The 18483-nt window shown below is 41.9% G+C and overlaps 1 protein-coding gene across 1 annotated transcript in view; it reads right to left on the bottom strand.

Moving 5' to 3' along the window:
• The window catches only part of abca2 (ATP-binding cassette, sub-family A (ABC1), member 2), a 220575-nt gene that overhangs the window by 132467 nt on the left and 69625 nt on the right, over positions 1-18483 (bottom strand). Inside the window, exon 2 of the mRNA XM_056296979.1 lies at positions 9884-9977. Coding sequence (XP_056152954.1) covers positions 9884-9977 — 94 coding nt within the window. The remainder of the gene's footprint in view (positions 1-9883; positions 9978-18483) is intronic.

Below are 18483 nucleotides of genomic sequence, written 5' to 3'. Positions count from 1 at the left end.
CACGAAGAGTTAGAAATGCAGAGAGCCATCACTGAGAAGACAATAGATGATAGCAGGAGATGCTCCCAGATGTCACGGTTGAATAAATAGGGCTTTCATCATGCTGCCGCACAAAATGGCCTCATGATATTTTTCTCATATCGGTCCAAAGATGTTGGCCGGACAGGCTTTCACACAGAAAGAAAGAGGGGGGGGATGAAAGATTTCAGCTCTTTCTAAAACACAACCGCTCATGTTTCCATGGCTACTGTAAGTCTCTCTTTCTCTCTCTCTCTCTCTTTCGTTGTCTCCGCTGGTGGTGGATTTATCCACCCACGGAGAGAGGAGCAAAACACACTCATTCTCCATTGTCCTCCAGCTATCCCTCGCTCATATCAGCTACCCATCCCTTTAACAAGTACAGACAAAAATGAACTGAGTAGATGGACGCGAGGTGAGAAAGATGGATAGTATGCAGTTTTAGAGCTTAGTTTCCTCTCTGGAGGAATGAAACTTGCCTCCTCCAGGCTATTCACCCCTTTACCACTGAAAACTAGCTTAATTCCTCTGCTGAGTTTGGGTAGTTTGTTCTTACAATATGCTCGCAATGCTTTTAAAACTTTTTATGCTTTTAAAAACTTTTTTGATGTCAGATGCACATACAGTGCATCTGGAAAGTATTCACACCCCTTCACTTTCCCCACATTTTGTTATGTTACAGCCTTATTCCAAAATGGATTAAATTCCTTTTTTTTCTCATCAATCTACCAACAATACCCCATAATGACAAAGCAAAAAAGGTTTTGTAGAAATTTTTGCAAATTTATTAAAAATAAAAAAATGAAATATTGCATGTACATAAGTATTCACACCCTTTACTCAGTACTTGGTTGAGGCACCCTTGGCAGCAATTACAGCCCCAAGTCTTCTTGGATATGAAGCTACAAGCTACGCACACCTATATTTGGGGTATTTCTCCCATTCTTCTCTGCAGATCCTCTCAAGCTCTGTAAGGTTAGATGGGGAGCGTCGCTGCACAGCTATTTTCAGGTCTTTCCAGAGATGTTCAATGGGGTCCAAGTCTGGGCTCTGGCTGGGCCACTTAAGGACATTCACAGACTTGTCCCGAAGCCACTCCTTCGTTGTCTTGGCTGTGTGCTTAGAGTCGTTGTCGTGTTGAAAGGTAAAACTTTGCCCCTGTCTGAGGTCCTGAGCACTCTGGAGCAGGTTTTCATCAAGGATCTCTCTGTACTTTGCTCCATTCATCTTTCCTTCGATCCTGACTAGTCTCCCAGTTCCTGCCGCTGAAGAACATCCCCACAGCATGATGCTGCCACCACCATGCTTCACTGTAGGGATGGTATTCGCAAGGTGATGAGAGGTGCCTGGTTTCCTCCAGATGTGACGTTTGGCATTCAGGCCAAAGAGTTCAATCTTGGTTTCATCAGACCAGAGAATCTTGTTTCTCATGGTTTGAGAGTCCTTTAGGTGCTTTCTGGCAAACTCCAAGTGGGCTGTCATGTGCCTTTTACTGAGCAGAGGCTTCCGTCTGGCCACTCTACCATAAAGGCCTGATTGGTGGAGTGCTGCAGAGATGGTTGTCCTTCTGGAAGGTTCTCCCATCTCCACAGAGGAACGCTGGAGCTCTGTCAGAGTGACCAACGGGTTCTTGGTCACCTCCCTGACCAAGGGCCTTCTCCCCCGATTGCTCAGTTTGGCTGGGCGGCCAGCTCTAGGAAGAGTCCTGGTGGATCCAAACTTCTTCCATTTACGAATGATGGAGACCACTGTGCTCTTTGGGACCTTCAAAGCTGTAGAAATTTTTTTGTACCCTTCTCCAGATCTGTGCCTTGATACAATCCTGTCTCGGAGGTCCACAGACAATTCCTTTGACATCATGGCTTGGTTTCTGCTCTGACATGCACTGTCAACAGTAGGACATTATATAGACAGCTGTGTGCCTTTCCAAGTCATGTCCAATCAATTGAATTTACTACGGGAGGACTCCAATCAAGATGTAGAAACATCTCAAGGATGATCACTGGAAACAGGATGAACCTGAGCTCAATTTTGAGTGTCATAGCAAAGGGTGTGAATACTTATGTACATGCAATATTTCAGTTTTTTATTTTTAATAAATTTCAAAAATTTCTACAAAACCTTTTTCACTTTGTCATTATGGGGTGTTGTGTGTAGATTGATGAGAAAAAAAATGAATTTAATCCATTTTGGAATAAGGCTGTAACATAACAAAATGTGGGGAAAGTAAAGGGGTGTGAATACTTTCCGGATGCATTGTAGTTTCAGCATTCAAGTAATGACCTGCATCCAACCGTTTAAACTGACCCCCTTCCCCCCTACAGGTTTTATCCTGGAATAGAAACTTAAATTGCTGACACTATCTAGCTACTCTGGCCCTTGAAAACTAAATAGGCTATTAAAAGTTTTAGAGGAACCCACACTTGTCAAATCCAAATTAGTCTTTTCTTTAGGAGAACACTGCACCCACATCCTATAAAAAAGTGTTTTATTAGAGAAAAAAAAGCTCCAGGAATAACAAAAAATGTTATTGACATTTTCATCATTTATTCTATAAGTTATGACCTCACCTCACACTCTATTTGAAAAGGTCAATTCTACAAACAAAAAAATATTTATTTTTAAGCTAATGTTTTGTAACATTAACTGTAACTACTCACAACTTTGTAATGTCTATATCAAATAAATAATGGGATATACATTTTCTTAGCATATCTATTCCAATATTAGTGGGATGAGTGATGAGTGTATAGAGAAGCCTTGGTGAGCGCATGGTGGAATTCTAAAAGAAAAGCTGAGTGAAAGTGAAGCTTTAATATGTTTATCCAAGTATCTTTTCACACAACACTAAACCCGCACCTATGCTAACTCCCTACAGTCACTCTGAATGAGTATCCCCTCAATGCCCAATATGTAAATTAGAGTGAGGTAAATTCAGTGCCATCTATTCCCTTTCTTGCCAATAAACTGGATAATATTGATATTGTGGTTCACGTCTTAAGTGTGAACCAAGCGTTAAATTGACATCTATCAACCAGAGGAGTAGTTCAGAATTAGTTCACCTGGATGGTTGAGAAGACATTCCAGACAGGGCCTACTATTTGCAGTAGGAACTGTATGGAATGCAATGCACAAATCACAGTTCACAGATTGCACAATATTAAAGAAATCATCACCAGTTATTAACTGGCTTATTTCCTCCAAAACTGAGTTCTGAAATTGCACCCACACCCATCTGAGGGCAAAGACGAGCAGCCTTTATGGAGTGTACAATAATGCTAGATAGGTTGGTAGACAAATCTGATGCATGGGGAAATGGTGATTAATGGTAAAATGGGAAATGGTGTGGTTGGCAAACCTGTAAGACTTTTTTTTATGGTATTATGCAAAATCAATTACCGCTTGCAGTAATTTGCAGATGGATTATAGTGGAGCTTATCTGGAAGGTTTTTTCATCATAGTAGGAGCAGCTATGGAAGTTAGGACTTGCAGATATTTTGCAAATGGTGAATTAAACCAACTTTAAACCACAGTGTCAGTTAGATGGAGTCAGAAAGGAATTCAGTTTCAAAATATATGCAACAACATAAACAGACGAACACACAGGTTGGGGCTGCAGAATTTAATCAAAAACATCATACAATGTTATTATTGGTGGATGCAATTTCTATATTTCAGAGGGTTGCACGTTGTTCTAGACAGCACTTCCAAAGAAAATATTTTATTAAATCAGAGCAAATCTTAAGCATCTTGAGCAAATCCTGCTCTCCTACAAAATACTAAATATTTCTTCATTCTGAAGAATAAATTATATAAATCTTGCAGTAATTGTAATATTCTGCAGTATTCAGCTGTATTCTGCAGCCCTAACACAGGTGCATACATTTTTTTTCTTTTTTAGAAACGTTAGTGAACACTGAAGTTTAGTTCGGTTTGTATACTGTATACCAATACAACCTCTTCATAATCAGTCAAATACATTGTCTACTAGGATGTGCACTCTGGAGATGACAGAGCCCGTCTCATTCACTTCAATACTCTTGTGAATGGATGAAACAGAACACAGCACATAGCACCCAAGAGGAGGTGGAGAGGAACACACTCACAGATGGAGGTGGATATTAAGTTTCGCACACTCAGACATTTATATCTGCACATCCAAGCGCTATCAAATGTTTATATGTGTGCACACACATAAAAAGTACTCATGAGCCAGCGGTCACACATGTAAAGTGCACACAGTCACACCAGCACGCCACATGCCCTCCACCAGATGCCACCCTCGAGACAGGATGAACACATCAGGGAAAACATGAAAGATTACAATTTTAATGAATGAGTCAGTCAGTCAGCCAGGACTGGGAATAGGGATGAAAAAAAGTATAACTTACACACTGGTCCATCCAAAATACAGAGAACATGCATCATGCACAGGAAAGAGAGAGCATAGCCACAGAAACAGAAACACATTGAAAGAAAGAGGAACAAGGACAGAGGTAAAGTCAAAAGAAAAGGGGTAAAAAAAGCATCAAAATAAATTATTTGCTACAACGACCACAAACTATGACAGTGCTTTGGCAAAAAACTAAAACATGAACAAAATGTGAACTAGGGACAGCACTAAAACACAACTAAAATGTGAACTTAAGGACACAAACCAGAGCTCAACATGCAAGCCAAAATGCATCTTGGCAACCAAGCTCTCTCAAGCGGATCACCGGAGGTGTGCGTTCACCTCCTTTAAATGCATGGCAGTTCAAAGCTAAAACCTTTGACAGCATGCATATCTAGGCCAAGATGACTCAGCAGTGGAGGTTCTTTTTACATGTCGAAGACAACAGAAGGAATGAACTTTCCATGGAAAATAGCTGCGGAGGGTGGCTTGTGAACCGGCAGACCACTGGTGGTCAGCACAAGGCAAAAAGATGATTCCACACCAGTATACACCACCACTCCTCCCTTCCTTCAACACCCCCAATTAAGATGTATTATTTTCAACACGTTCTTGTATTTGATTTTTAAATCTAAAACAGCTATACTATTTTCATTACAACATAAGCAATTGATTTGTTCAGGACGGGTAACGAACTTTGTATGTTACCTGCTACCATTTCATATTTCCATTCAGCATACCCACAAAGTTTAGTGTTTCTTTTAGTCTAGTCAGTTAAGGCAAAATGGCTGCAAAAAGTCATTCACATTTGAGCCTATGTTTTTCTGTTAATTTAGAGTCCAATAAAGAAAAAAATGCAAGGAGCCCAAAATTTTAGGTGGGGGAAGTCTCTGAAATGGCCACGCCCACTTTTTAGGCCTGGAAATCAGTATCTCGGCTCCTGAATGTCGCAGAGAGCTGATCATGGGCTCAAAAGAAGCAGAAGCACCACATTTATATAAGCATTATGAACAAACATATACCCCAAAACCTTTACTTTTTCAGATATTTTAAGAAAACTAATTTTTACTGGTCACGTTTCACGTATCAGCTCCTGAAGGTTGTAAAAAGGTATATTTGACATGAAGGAAGGCCTCTCAAGGGAGAGAAGATTTTCCAGGGACATTAACCCTAACACACCGGGCTTGGAAACAGTGTTGGAGGAATATCTGAGCGTAATGGAGCAGAAGGTCTTTAAGGAGTCTCGTCGCCCTCTACAGACCATCAATGTTGAAGAAGTTGACGCAGAGCTAAAAGTCGTGTTTCAGAAAAGCATGGAAGAGGAAGAAGAGTTTTTGATGGTGGCTATGAAGAACATTGGATCTGATGCATTACAGCCTGTTACTTGGACCTGTCACCATGCTTCAAAGGAACGTGACCAGACAGATGTTCCCAAAACAATCAACTGCATCCTGCCAGTGATTGACCATGCTAGCAACACTGAACACCTTCAGCTCCATGTCATGAGAATAGCAGTATCATACACAAGATATCTTAACCCAGGCCAGGTTGCAGTGGGTGGATCCGATCAGCCCCTTTATGCCATCAAGAAGATGATACAGTGGGCCATGGGGGAAGAGTTTTCTCATTCATACTTCGCGTTCATGGGTGGGCTGCACCTTGAGAAGGTTTCTCTTGTCTGTGTTGGGCAGTTGATAAAAGGAACTGGCCTTGATACCATCTTAACCTCAGCTAATCTGAATATCACAGGTCTGACAACTGCTGTCTGCGATGTGAATTCCATAAAGAAGGCTAGATACTGTATTCAACTCCTGGCTGTGGTGCTGGCCAAGAAGAGAGATGAAGCATTTCAGGCAAAACGTCTAGAGGACAACAGTTTGACTTGGAGTAACTGGGTGGCCAATGAAAACAGCCCCATGTTTCACTACTGGAACAATGTTGTTGACACAATCAAGAAGGTCCTTATCTTCATAAGATCCTTTCGAGAGGCAAACTTCATCATGATGATCAGTGCACTTGAGCAGCTCATTCCTCTTTTCTTTGCACTTGATCATACACACTATGCCAGATGGGCATCAGTGTTTCTTCAGGATCTCAAAGAGCTCAAATGGAGACACCCATACTTGTTCAAGGAATTTCTTTCAGGCTCTTTCACAGTAAACACCAGAGACAACCCATTCTCAAAGATTGCATGTGATCAAAAGCAGGAACATAACATAAAGGTCATCAAGTCTGACACTGGATATGTCGATATCATCAATCGGGAAGATCAAGAGTTCTTCAGGAAACTCGAACTTGCGCTACCCGAAATCCAGCGCTACCTAGATGAGGTCGAAGGTCAAGATCCATCACACGGGCACAAAGAAATGCTGGATTCCTTCAAGGAAACATTTTCAAGCCACACACTCAAGGTGTACCAGGGTATCCTTACCAACCCGTTCGATGAAGCTCAGTTCATGAGGTTGAACTCATCCATTCCCTTCCCAGATGTCATAAGTAAAGACTCCAGTTTTGTCTTTACAGTCGGCAAAACTCAGCATGACCAGTTTGTGCAGGAGCGAATTGTATTAAGTAAGAAGGATGTCAATGCAACCATCTCACGAAATGCCCTGAAACTCCCAAGTTCATGTGCAAAAGTCCAACTCGCTAGCCCTGCAATCAAGCCACCCAAAGGAACCTTTGCAAAGCTGAAGGAGGCCTGCAGATCAAGAGAAGAAGAGACAAGGAAGTTATTTGGTGGTGAATTCACAGGTGAAACTAATTGATATAAAGTCAGTTATTCAAATATTTTAGATGTTACTTAAGTCTTACCAGATTTTTAATACAGTGATATTCATTGATTCAATTTCACATTCAAGTTAATTGATTTGACAGTAAGCCCAAGAGTTACACTTAGCTTAACTATTCATTTCAATTTCAGGTTTACCCGACGCCTTGTCAACAAAGGATGGAGATATTTATCATAGCCAAAAGTCTCAAATTCTTAAGGACATCGGTGTACAAGTTCAATCTACATCCTCAGAAGGACTTGTGATAGATTTGTCTGTGCAAGTACGAATCATGGCAAAGTCTCTCACCAAAGGCATGACATTCCAAGACTTTGTAATCAAAGTGTTGAACAGCATTGCCAGGATCGGTCATGAGAAGAAAGCCAATCGTATTGACATTGTGGCTGACCTCTACCAGAATATGAGTATCAAGACTGCGACTAGGAAGAACCGGGGATCAGCAGGTAGTTCACAGATGGCTTTCAGTGAGAATGACACCATGCCAGAATCTAAGCAATTCTTTGAAGCTTTTCTGTCTAATGTAGACAACAAAGTAGCCCTGAATCTAATGTTCGCCAGGATTGCTAAGGCACAAGCGTGGAACTGGGACAAGGAGTTCAGCATCACCTACGGCAGAAAGGTGCTTGCAAACTTCGGCGAAAGCTTCGAGATCCAGCTTTATGACAGCATAGATATGCTTGAGGAGGCTGACAACCGCATCGTTTGCCATGTGATGCACATGCTAAACAAGGGGATCAAGTCAGTTACAGTTAGAACAGTCGACTCCGATGTGGTAGTCATCCTACTAGGGTTCACTACACAGTTCCTATCAGTATGTAATGACTTGCAACTTATAGTTGACTTTGCAGTTCCTGGCAAACGCCAATTCTACTCAATCACAGAAGCACACAAGAAGCTTGGTGGAGATGTGGCCGATGCCATGCCTGTGTTCCATTCTTTTAGTGGCTGTGATTCTGTGAGCGCCTTCTTTGGCCACTCAAAGACTGCTCAATACAAAGCCTGGATAAACCACAGTAAGTCCACAGAACTCACTGCTGCTTTGAGAGGACTAAGTTGCTGCCCTAGTATCGAGACAGTTAAGGAAAGCATGGAAGTTATTGAGCCCTGGGTAATGAGCTGGTACAACAAGACTGGACTGTACAACTGTGTCAGTATAGATGAGCTCAGATTCCAGCTGTTCAAGCACTCAGTTAATGATGAGCTGAGAGACCTACCCCCAAGTCAGGATGCGCTTCTACAGCATCTGTTGAGAGCTACATTCCAGGCAGGATGGCTGTGGGGAAACAGCCTGCTACAACTCCCTTGTCCCCCTGTCATTGAATGGGGTTGGACTACCGAAGGAGAGGAACTCTTCGTCAAGTGGAGCACAGTTTCCACAAGAGATACATTGTCTCAAGTAACAGGGGTGTGTAGTTGCAGATCTAATAAGTGTACCTCATGTTCTTGTGCTGGCAGAGGGATGAAATGTCTCATTTATTGCAAGTGCCTCAGCAAGTGTTTGAATCCAGTCTGATGGGATGTGTGAGGTTAAAATAAAGATTTTTTTGGACCTCACATGGTTTGCTTTGTTTCTTTGGTGGTTACTGGGTTCCTCCTCTTATAACAAAGAGTCAACTTGAATACTAGCACTCCATGAGTAGATGTAACACTTTTACTCAAACAAACTGTATAGCCTTCTTGCACAGATTTGGCTAAAGTTGATTGCATGCTGCTGATCAATTCAATGGAAAAAAGAACATGTTCATGAATAGCTCAAAACGTGAAGATTTTAGGGCATACAGTATATTTGTTCAGAGCACTAATATAAATAGTTATTTCCACATCTTTTGAGCCCAATATCAACTCGGGGCAACCTCCGAGAGCTGAGCCTGAGATATAGTCCCAGGGCTAAAAAGTGGGCGTGGCCATGTATGTGACCAGTGAAAATTAGTTTTTTGTAAATACCTGAAAAAGTAAAGGTTTTGGGGTATATGTTTGTTCATAATGCTTATATAAATGTGGTGCTTCTGCTTCTTTTGAGCCCATGATCAGCTCTCTGCGACATTCAGGAGCCGAGATACTGATTTCCAGGCCTAAAAAGTGGGCGTGGCCATTTCAGAGACTTCCCCCACCTAAAATTTTGGGCTCCTTGCATTTTTTTCTTTATTGGACCCTAAATTAACAGAAAAACATTGGCTCAAATGTGAATGACTTTTTGCAGCCTTGACCCCATATTTGCCCTTAACTGACCAGACTATTTCAGACCAGCATATTCAAACATTTCCAAAAACTCATCTGTGGAATTATGTTTTCATGGTTCCATCCACCAAATACACATTATTTTATGGGAATTTGAGAAAATATTACAGAAACCCCTACTTTATCATAACCACTAGCTTAGTGCAAAAGGAAGGAAGAATGGCACAAACTCTATGATTACCACTGAGTTTGATAGATATGGCTCAACAAACTAAATTTACATCAAACTGACCTCAGATTTATATTTGCGCTACTGCTGGTATCTTTCAAAATGGACTGATAGGCATGCCACAGCCAAAATAAACCTGCATTTTGTGATTCAAATACGTTGTTTAAAGGATGACACACCGATGTGTTGAACATAATGTATATTTACAATACCAATCTACTTGAATCAGGTGCTCACACCCCTTTTAGATGTTCTTTACATCCATTTGTTTCTTACCTTCCTTGACGGGAATAGCTGGTTTCTTCTGCCTCAAGCCCAGAAGGATGAAGAAGAGGACCAGTGGGATGAAGATCTCAAAGGCCAACACCCACTGGGTGAAGAGAGATAATGAGAGAGAAAGAGAGAATTTCTAAAACAGATGCACATTAAGTGTAGATAATGAGAACCAAAACACATTTTCTACTTCATAGGACGTTTAAAGGGTGATACTGATATTTCTTACAACCTGGGTGATCTACTTCCTGGTTCAGCTTGCAGGAATGAGCAGCCTATACTTACCATAGGTAGTAGTAACCATCCATAAACTACCCGGCCAGTTCAACAGATAAGTCATAGATAATGGACAATCATGGACACAGTCTAACTGAAGACACTATTTTTTTTTTTTTTGGTAATTGTTGTTTAAAAGACAGGTTTAAGAATAATATGTTATGGCTCCATAAGACACCATTGTAAAGCTGCGTCCAACAGCAGTCCAAAATCTCCAATTGAAGCCGGTGAGTAAAATGATATCATAACTGACATATATGATGGTAAAAACTATGAAAACAAGACCTAGGTGGTTAAAAAAAAACAGAATTTTCCTTTAACTCCATGTATAAATCCAGTAGCTTAAGTGGATGTAAGGGCACTTGTGCAACGTTTAACTCAGCACCATGAAAATAGTTATTGTCAATTCCCGACTATGAAATTAATGGAGGACAAATCCACAGTCCTCATTTATTGCAAAAAAAAAAAAAAACTCTGCAAACACTCAATTTTTTACACTTTTGTAGCCACCCCCAAAAAAAAGCATTTGTTTTTTCCTTCACTCTTTAGCAATAAACAGAAAAAGTGTTCTGAAATCAAACATGCACTTTTTTTTTTGGCTTTTCCCCTTTTTTCTCCCCAATTGCATCCGGCCAATTACCCCACTCTTCCGAGCCATCCCGGTCACTGCTCCACCCCCTCTGCCGATCTGGGGAGGGCTGCAGACTACCACATGCCTCCTCCCCTACATGTGGAGTCGCCAAGCCACTTCTTTTCACCTGACAGTGAGGATTTTCACCAGGGGGAGTAGCGCATGGGAGAATCATGCTATCCCCCCCAGTTCCCCCTCCTCCCCGAACGGGCGCCCTGACCGACCAGAGGAGGCGCTAGCGCAGTGACCAGGACACATACCCACATCCGGCTTCCCACCCGCAGACACGACCAATTGTGTCTGTAGGGATACCTGACCAAGCCGTAAGTAACACAGGGATTCAAACCAGCGATCCCCATGTTGGTAAGCAACAAAATAGACCGCTACACTACTCGCACACCCCTCAAACATACATTTCTAACATCTTCCTGCAGTCATATCATAACTTGTTGACCAATTTTATGTTCACCAGCTTAGTGAATAAACAAATTGATATGATTCCATATCTCTGACAAATGCATTTTAAGAGCTAAATAACCTGATGCAAAATCCTAATTGAATCCCTCAAATGGACTTTATTCTGTTTTTCTGGTGACAAAAGGATGTTGGCAGACGTTATGACAGGAAGAAGATTTGGTTGACAAAGCCACAGGAGGGCAGTATATTTTTGGAGGGATCACGATGAAGGCCAAATTCATTGTGTGTGTGTGTGTGTGTGTGTGTGTGTGTGTGTGTGTGTGTGTGTGTGTGTGTGTGTGTGTGTGTGTGTGTGTGTGTGTGTGTGTGTGTGTGTGTGTGTGTGTGTGTGTGTGTGTTTACAAGACTAAAATGTCACTGACTCAGAAGCTGAGCTTGGGAACAACAAGAAGTCTCAAAGCTCCCAGCCGCTGCCTCATATATGTGACAGTATGGTGTCAGTTGGTGACATGTTACACCCCCCCCCCCCATTAGAAAGACCACAGAGACAAAAAGAAAGCTCTATTTGTCTTGTTCTCTTTTCTTTCTCTCTCTCTGTTGTTGAATCTTTCTCTCTCTCTCACTCTCTGTATTAGTCTGTCTGTTTTCGGTTCAGTATTACCAAAGCAGTATAATGTAAATGTTCCAAACTCTACAAACACAGATCTAACACTAAAAACCATAATGAAACAAATATGAATCCAGACTTAAAAAACATGCCCAATCGAGTATTACACATTTATATCTACAAAAAGCCTGTAAAGTTGCTGTATCAGATGTCATTGAAGCATTTACCATGGTTAAATGGTGTGTTTCTGTGTGTGTGTGTGTGTGTGTGTGTGTGTGTGTGTGTGTATTAGAGAGACTTTGTGTTGTTCCCGGGCGGCATGGTGGCGCACTGGTTAGCGTGGTCGCCTCACAGCAAAAAGGTCCTGGGTTCGAGCCCCGGGGTAGTACAACCTTGGGGTCGTCCCAGGTCATCCTCTGTGTGGAGTTTGCATGTTCTCCCCATGTCTGCGTGGGGTTCCTCCGGGGGCTCCGGTTTCCTCCCACAGTCCAAAGACATGTAAGTCAGGTGACTTGGCCATACTAAATTGTCCCTAGGTATGAATGTGTGTGTGTGTGTGTGTGTGTGTGTCAGCCCTGTGATGGTCTGGCGGCCTGTTCAGGCCACCCTGAGAGCAGGATAAGTGGTTAAGGTAATGGATGGATGGATGGATGGATGTTTGTGTTGTTCCCTTCCTGCTCTGTTAAAGTGGGGCTACTGATAGCCTGTGTGCTATTTTGTTGAAGTGTATTTTGACTGTTTCCTGTTTTTCCCATGCGTGCATTGTATCCCAGGTCCACTACTGCAGACCTCTTGTTTCCATTTGGCATTTATTCTGTTTCAGTGACCATTAGGTTTTGCTAAATGATACAGTTACGTAAGAATTCCATAAACCTCCTACCTCATACAAATGCATAGAGTGCAGGCTGGACACGCATACATACCTTTAAAAAAACAGAATTGTGTTTTAAGGTATGCTTTGGGATAGAGTTCTGTGTGCCATCCAAGCATCACTTCTGAATGTTCCTTTATTCTATCCTCACTTCTCCCCTACTGCCAGGCCCACCAGCCATTACAAGAGCCATACTCCATCAGTCCCATCATGACCAGCAGCATCATCACCTCCACATCCAGCCTCAACTGATGCTCGCCCTGGCCCTCATTGTGCTGCTGTGTCCCTTCAGCAGGGTGCTGAGTCAGGTGGAGCCTGGCCAGACCCAGACCCAGACCCAGACTCAGACCCCAGACCCCAGACCAGGTCCTTCAAGACCCACTGGCCCACTACAGGACAATGCAACCATCAGTATGCCCCAGCTCCGCTTTCTTCTGGCCCGCCTCAGCCAGGGCCAGGGAAACGGCAGCAGACAGACCCTCACCACATACTCCAAAGCTAACAGCTCCAAAGTAAGAAACAAGCTGAGCACTCTTCAAACTTTTCACTTCAAGCCCATCAACAAAATAATGTTTTGGAGAAGTAAAAAATGTGTCCTTATTTTGTCGAGTAGTCTCCAACCCTACTCCTGGAGGGCTGCGGTCCTGTTGTTTTTCACTTCAACCATATTTCATAACACACTTGATTATAGCAATTACCTGCTCATCAAGACCTGATAGTGTAGGTCATCAGATTGACAGTGTAGTTTATCGGGTTGAGACTGACTCCTCCCTGGTGGCTAACGTGTTGCCAGGATGATGTGCATTTATCACTTATGGCTTATTTGAGCTTCTCAGCAAGAAAGAAAATCTTTGCTAAGAAGTCCCGATTTATAAATGTCAGTTCATAAAAGGTGTCAATTGTGGTGCTGAGTAACATAACCATGCAAACATTAGCATGACAGTCATCCATCCGTCTATCCATTATCCAAACTGCTTATCCTAAACTCAGGGTTGCAGGGATGCTAGAGCCTATCCCAGCAGTCATTGGGCGGCAGGCGGGGAGACACCCTGGACAGGCTGCCAAACCATCATAGAGCCTACACATTCACACCTAGGGACAATTTAGTATGACAGCCAATTGCTTTTTATTCAAATTTGACAGCTAGTTACTTTTTTATCCCATACAATGTTTGATGTAGGTTATATTCAATGCCTCATTATATCTATTCTACTCGAATATTACTCAGTTATTCTATGTAATGAATGGCCTGGTAAATGTTTCCAGTGTGACAGTCAATTCTGTGTAATGAATGGACTGTAACACTGGAAACACTGTCCAAGCTGGCTTTGGTAGCCAAACCTACAACTTGCCTTCTTGACCCCTCCCTGGCAAACTTTTTATAGAACTTTGATGGTTCCTGGGTCCCCCGATACTAAATATTATAAATTCATCTCTTATCTCTGGCAGTGTTCCTACTACTTTTAAAACTTTCATAGTTGAACCTCTCTTAAAGAAACAAAATCTTGATCCGAGGGTTCTCAATAACTACAGACCAATCTTCAACCTACCTTATATTTCCAAAATTTTGGGAAGAGTTGTAGCTGATCAACTTTTAGCCTATGTATCTTTCCAACAACAATCCCTGAACCATTTCAATCTGCGTTTAGAGCCTGTCATTCCACTGAAACTGCACTCACAAAAGTGGTGAACAACCTTTTGCTTGCTTTGGATTCCAATTCCACATCAGTGCTACCGTTGCTTGATCTAAGCACAGCTTTTGACACAATTGATCATGTTATACTTTTGGACTGCCTTGATAATTACCTAGGTGTTTCAGGTTTGGCTCTGTCTTGGCTAAAGCCTTTCTTATCTGATAGAATACAGTGTGTCTTCCATGGTAATGTTACATTTGATTTCTCTGCAGTGAAATATGGTGTACCTCAGGGCTCAGTTCTTGGTCCCTTCCTCTTCATCTTTACATATCTCCTCTTGGCCATATTATACAGAGCTATGGAATAAATTTCCACTGATACGCTGATGTAGGAGGTCTTGGCCAGCTGTATGTACCCATCAAGTCAGACAATCTTCTATAGAAATCTAGAGGCATGTTTATCTGTTGTGAAGAATTGGATGTTATCTTTAATGGATGACATCCATTATATATGGATGTCTTTTTTATGATTATTAAATTTTTCACGATAAACAAAACATATATACAAGTATTTCAATACAAATGACATGGACATTAAACCAGAATGCGATGGAAACGAAAGAAACACAACCAGACCAAAAATAAATAAAAGATAGGAGTGACATACTGAGATAAGGAAAGGAAAAAAAGAGAACAAAAAACAAACAAACAAACAAAAAACATGACTGCGATGCGCGGAGTGCTTAAAAGTTTATAACATTGCCTGTCAACAGGTTTTCTAACCAAATCTAACTCAGTTATTTGCATTTTATGTGATATGTTACTGTTATTTTTATGCGATGGAAATGCCATTAAATGCTCAATATATAAGAATGTCACTGACCCCATTTCAAGTGATAGTCCTCCACCTTATCAAGCAGCCTATATGATAACTGTGCTAGGGCAGCCAGCTGATCAAGAGAAGTGTGCCACAAAGATGGTGCTGATGCAGAGGAGGCTTTCCATTCTTTGACCACGAGTTTCTGTCCTAACATAAGGGCAGTTTGGATCCAGTCAGCAAGCGGTGGAGTCAAATCACTTAATGCAGAGAGGTCACCCAAAATAAATAGACTGGAGGAGAAAGGGATGTTTAGGCCGGTAATTTAAAAAAAAATCGATATGTATAGCAGACCAGAACTCCTGTATTTTTAGGCAACTCCAAAGCATGTGTATGAAAGTATCCTCTTTGTCAAGACACCTCCACCACTCTGAGCTGTCCACCAAACCCACTCTACACAGCCTAGATGGCATCCAGTAGACTGTTTATAATTTTGAATTGGATCAGCCTTGTTCGCAGTTCCCTTGACATTTTTTTCCCCATTCCTAAGTATTCTTTCCCATTGTGCCTCTGAAAATGAAACCTTTAAATCAGTTTCCTATGTCAATTTCACTGTCAATATATTGGAATCTGAGTCTGTAAGGATCATATAATAGTAGACAGAAGCCTCTTGACCACATCCAAAGCTCTTGAGAACCCTCTCTAGAGTGTCACCACTAAATGGGGCTATTGAGGGTGAGCCGAAAATTTGTACCAGCAGGTGTCTTAACTGCAAATACTTCCAAAATTGAGTGTGTGGTAAGTCGAATTCCTGCCTAAGTGCCTCAAAGGATTTTAATGTTTCTTCCTGATACAGCCCCCTTAGGACTGTGATGCCTTTCTGAAACCACGACTTACAGAGGAAGGGTGATTCATCTATACAGAGCTTGGGACTGAGCCAGATCCTGGCGGACCGATGAAGAAAGGGGTCAAATTTAAGGATCTGAGCTCTTCTCTTCCAAACGCACTGAATATGGGACAAATTAGGATGTGACCAATAATGTGGGGCTAGTTTGGCTGTGATATAGTTCATGGGCGTAAGAGGAGTGCAAATGGTGCTCCCAAGATGGAGCCATGGGGGAGCGCTCTCTGGGGGCAAGGGCCACTGTGCCATATGCCTGAGAGTGAAAGCATAATGGTAAAATAACAGGATAGGCACCCCAAGGCCTCCTCTGTCCACTGGCCTCTGCAGTTTTCGCAGACTCATACTTGGGCATTTATTGTTCCATAAGAATTTATTACAAAGTTTATCAAATTGTTTAAAGTAGTGTAGTGGGATTCGGATCGGGAGAGCCTGCAGTAGGTAGTTGAATTTTGGAGTACAATTCATTTTAAGGAGGTTTGCCTTGCCCCACATAGAGATACAATGGAGACCAATGCTCTATATCAGCTCGCAGTTTATCCAATAGGGGGTCAAAGTTTATTTCAAGTCAGACAGTGGGGAGGGGGGATGTTATTCCAAGGTAATTGATGTTTTTCATAGGCCAAGCAAAAGTGCCTGATTGGAAGAGTTTTTTGGGGCAATATGGCCTAAGAGGGAGAGCTTCAGACTTTGTCCAGTTCACTTTATAACCTGAAATAAATGAGAACTTGTCAATAATTTAAATAGGCAGGAAAGAGAGCGTTCAGGATTGGACATAAACAAAAGAATGTCATCTGCGTACAACATCCATTTATGACATTTGTCGCCAATTTGAAAGCCTGGAAATGTAGGTTCTTTATGGATAGCCACTGCTAACGGTTCTAGTGCAACGGCGAAAAGCAGAGGGGAGAGAGGGTCCCCCTTCCTGGTGCCTCTTCCGAGTTCAAATGAGGGAGAGATTATGCCGTTGGTGAGCACATATGCCTTGGGACAGGTGTATATTAGATTAATCCAATCTATGAATTTCTTGCTGAAACCAAAACTTTCCACGGTGGAGAACAGATATTGCGACCCCACCCTGTCAAATGCCTTTTTGGCATCCAGCGAGATGGCAGCCATAGGAGAGATGTTATCCTGAGTAGCTCACAAAATATCTACAAATCTCCTAATGCTGTCTGCTGAGGAGCAGGAGTGTATGAAATTGACCTGGCCAGGATGGATCAAAGAGGTTTATTATAACCCTGTCCAGTCGATTAGCTTAAAATTTAGATATTATCTTACTGTCACAGGAGGTCAAACTAATGGGTCTGAATTTTTTACAATCTAAAGGGCTCTTCCCTTCTTTTAGAATAAGGGTAATAATGGCCTCTGATAGAGAAGGAGGAAGTTTTCCCTTCTCTAGAGCTTTGTTATAGGTGTCTAGGAGTAACGGTGCTAGTTCCTCGGCATAAGCCTTGTAGAACTCAGCCGTGTAGCCATCTAAACCTGGTGCTTTACTTGAGGGTATGTGCTTGATAATGTCGGTTATCTCCTCAATAGTAATGGGGGAATCAAGATGTTCAAGCTGGTCCTCTGACAACAATGGAAGATTGAGGGTTGACAGAAATGAAATAATGTCCTTTCTGTCCACTTCTGACTCAGAGGTGTAAAGTTTTACATAAAAATCTCTAAAAGCCACACTTTATCTCCTTGGGATCAGACAGAAGATGCCCATCTTCCCTCCCAATGGCTGGAATAGTGCTGATTGCTTCTTTTTGTTTATCTGGCGAGTAGTCTACCAGCCTTATCACCCTCCTCAAAATATTTCTGTCTGGCCTGAAACAGAGACGTTTTGTGGACTTGGAATAAACTTGCCGATGTTTTTAATGGATCTTAACAACTCAAACCCCTCAACGGATTACTTGGTTTTTATTGTGGGTTCATAAGAGTGTGGAATATGTTTAAGAAAGAGATAATGGGCTGTCCTGACTCTCTGAGCTGGCTTCTAAAAGAACCAGTGACATATAGTGAGCGTATGGACACGACCTGTGACACAGGACCCACTGTGTCAAAACCGTTCTGCCAGGCAAAGGTCATCACATTGGGTCGGGTGGTGGAGCTCGCTGGGCCAAATCCTGACAATGCTGCTGCACTAGCATCTCACCTGCGAGTGAAATCTACACGCCTCATTAGTCGGCTGCTATTTAATTGGAATGGTCAGCTCACAGAAAAAGAATGTGAACTTCTAACATCATACTGCAGTGATTTTATTCATCCAAATATTGAACATCCATTTCCTGATTTAAAAATTATTCCTCATCAGAAAAATTGCACAGGACCTTTTTTTTTAGATTTGGGAAACACTTTTAGCTTGGGTGTAAATGAACTTAATGCTATGGCCATGTATAATATGATGGTTAAAATCCTGAATAAAGAAAAACAGTTGTCAGACTGATACACCCTGGAGAACT

The sequence above is a fragment of the Lampris incognitus genome, chromosome 1, assembly GCF_029633865.1.
Source record: "Lampris incognitus isolate fLamInc1 chromosome 1, fLamInc1.hap2, whole genome shotgun sequence".
NCBI classification, from domain to species: domain Eukaryota; kingdom Metazoa; phylum Chordata; class Actinopteri; order Lampriformes; family Lampridae; genus Lampris; species Lampris incognitus.
The sequence above is the reverse complement of the archived record's forward strand: the minus strand, read 5'-3'. Positions and strand labels throughout refer to the sequence as shown.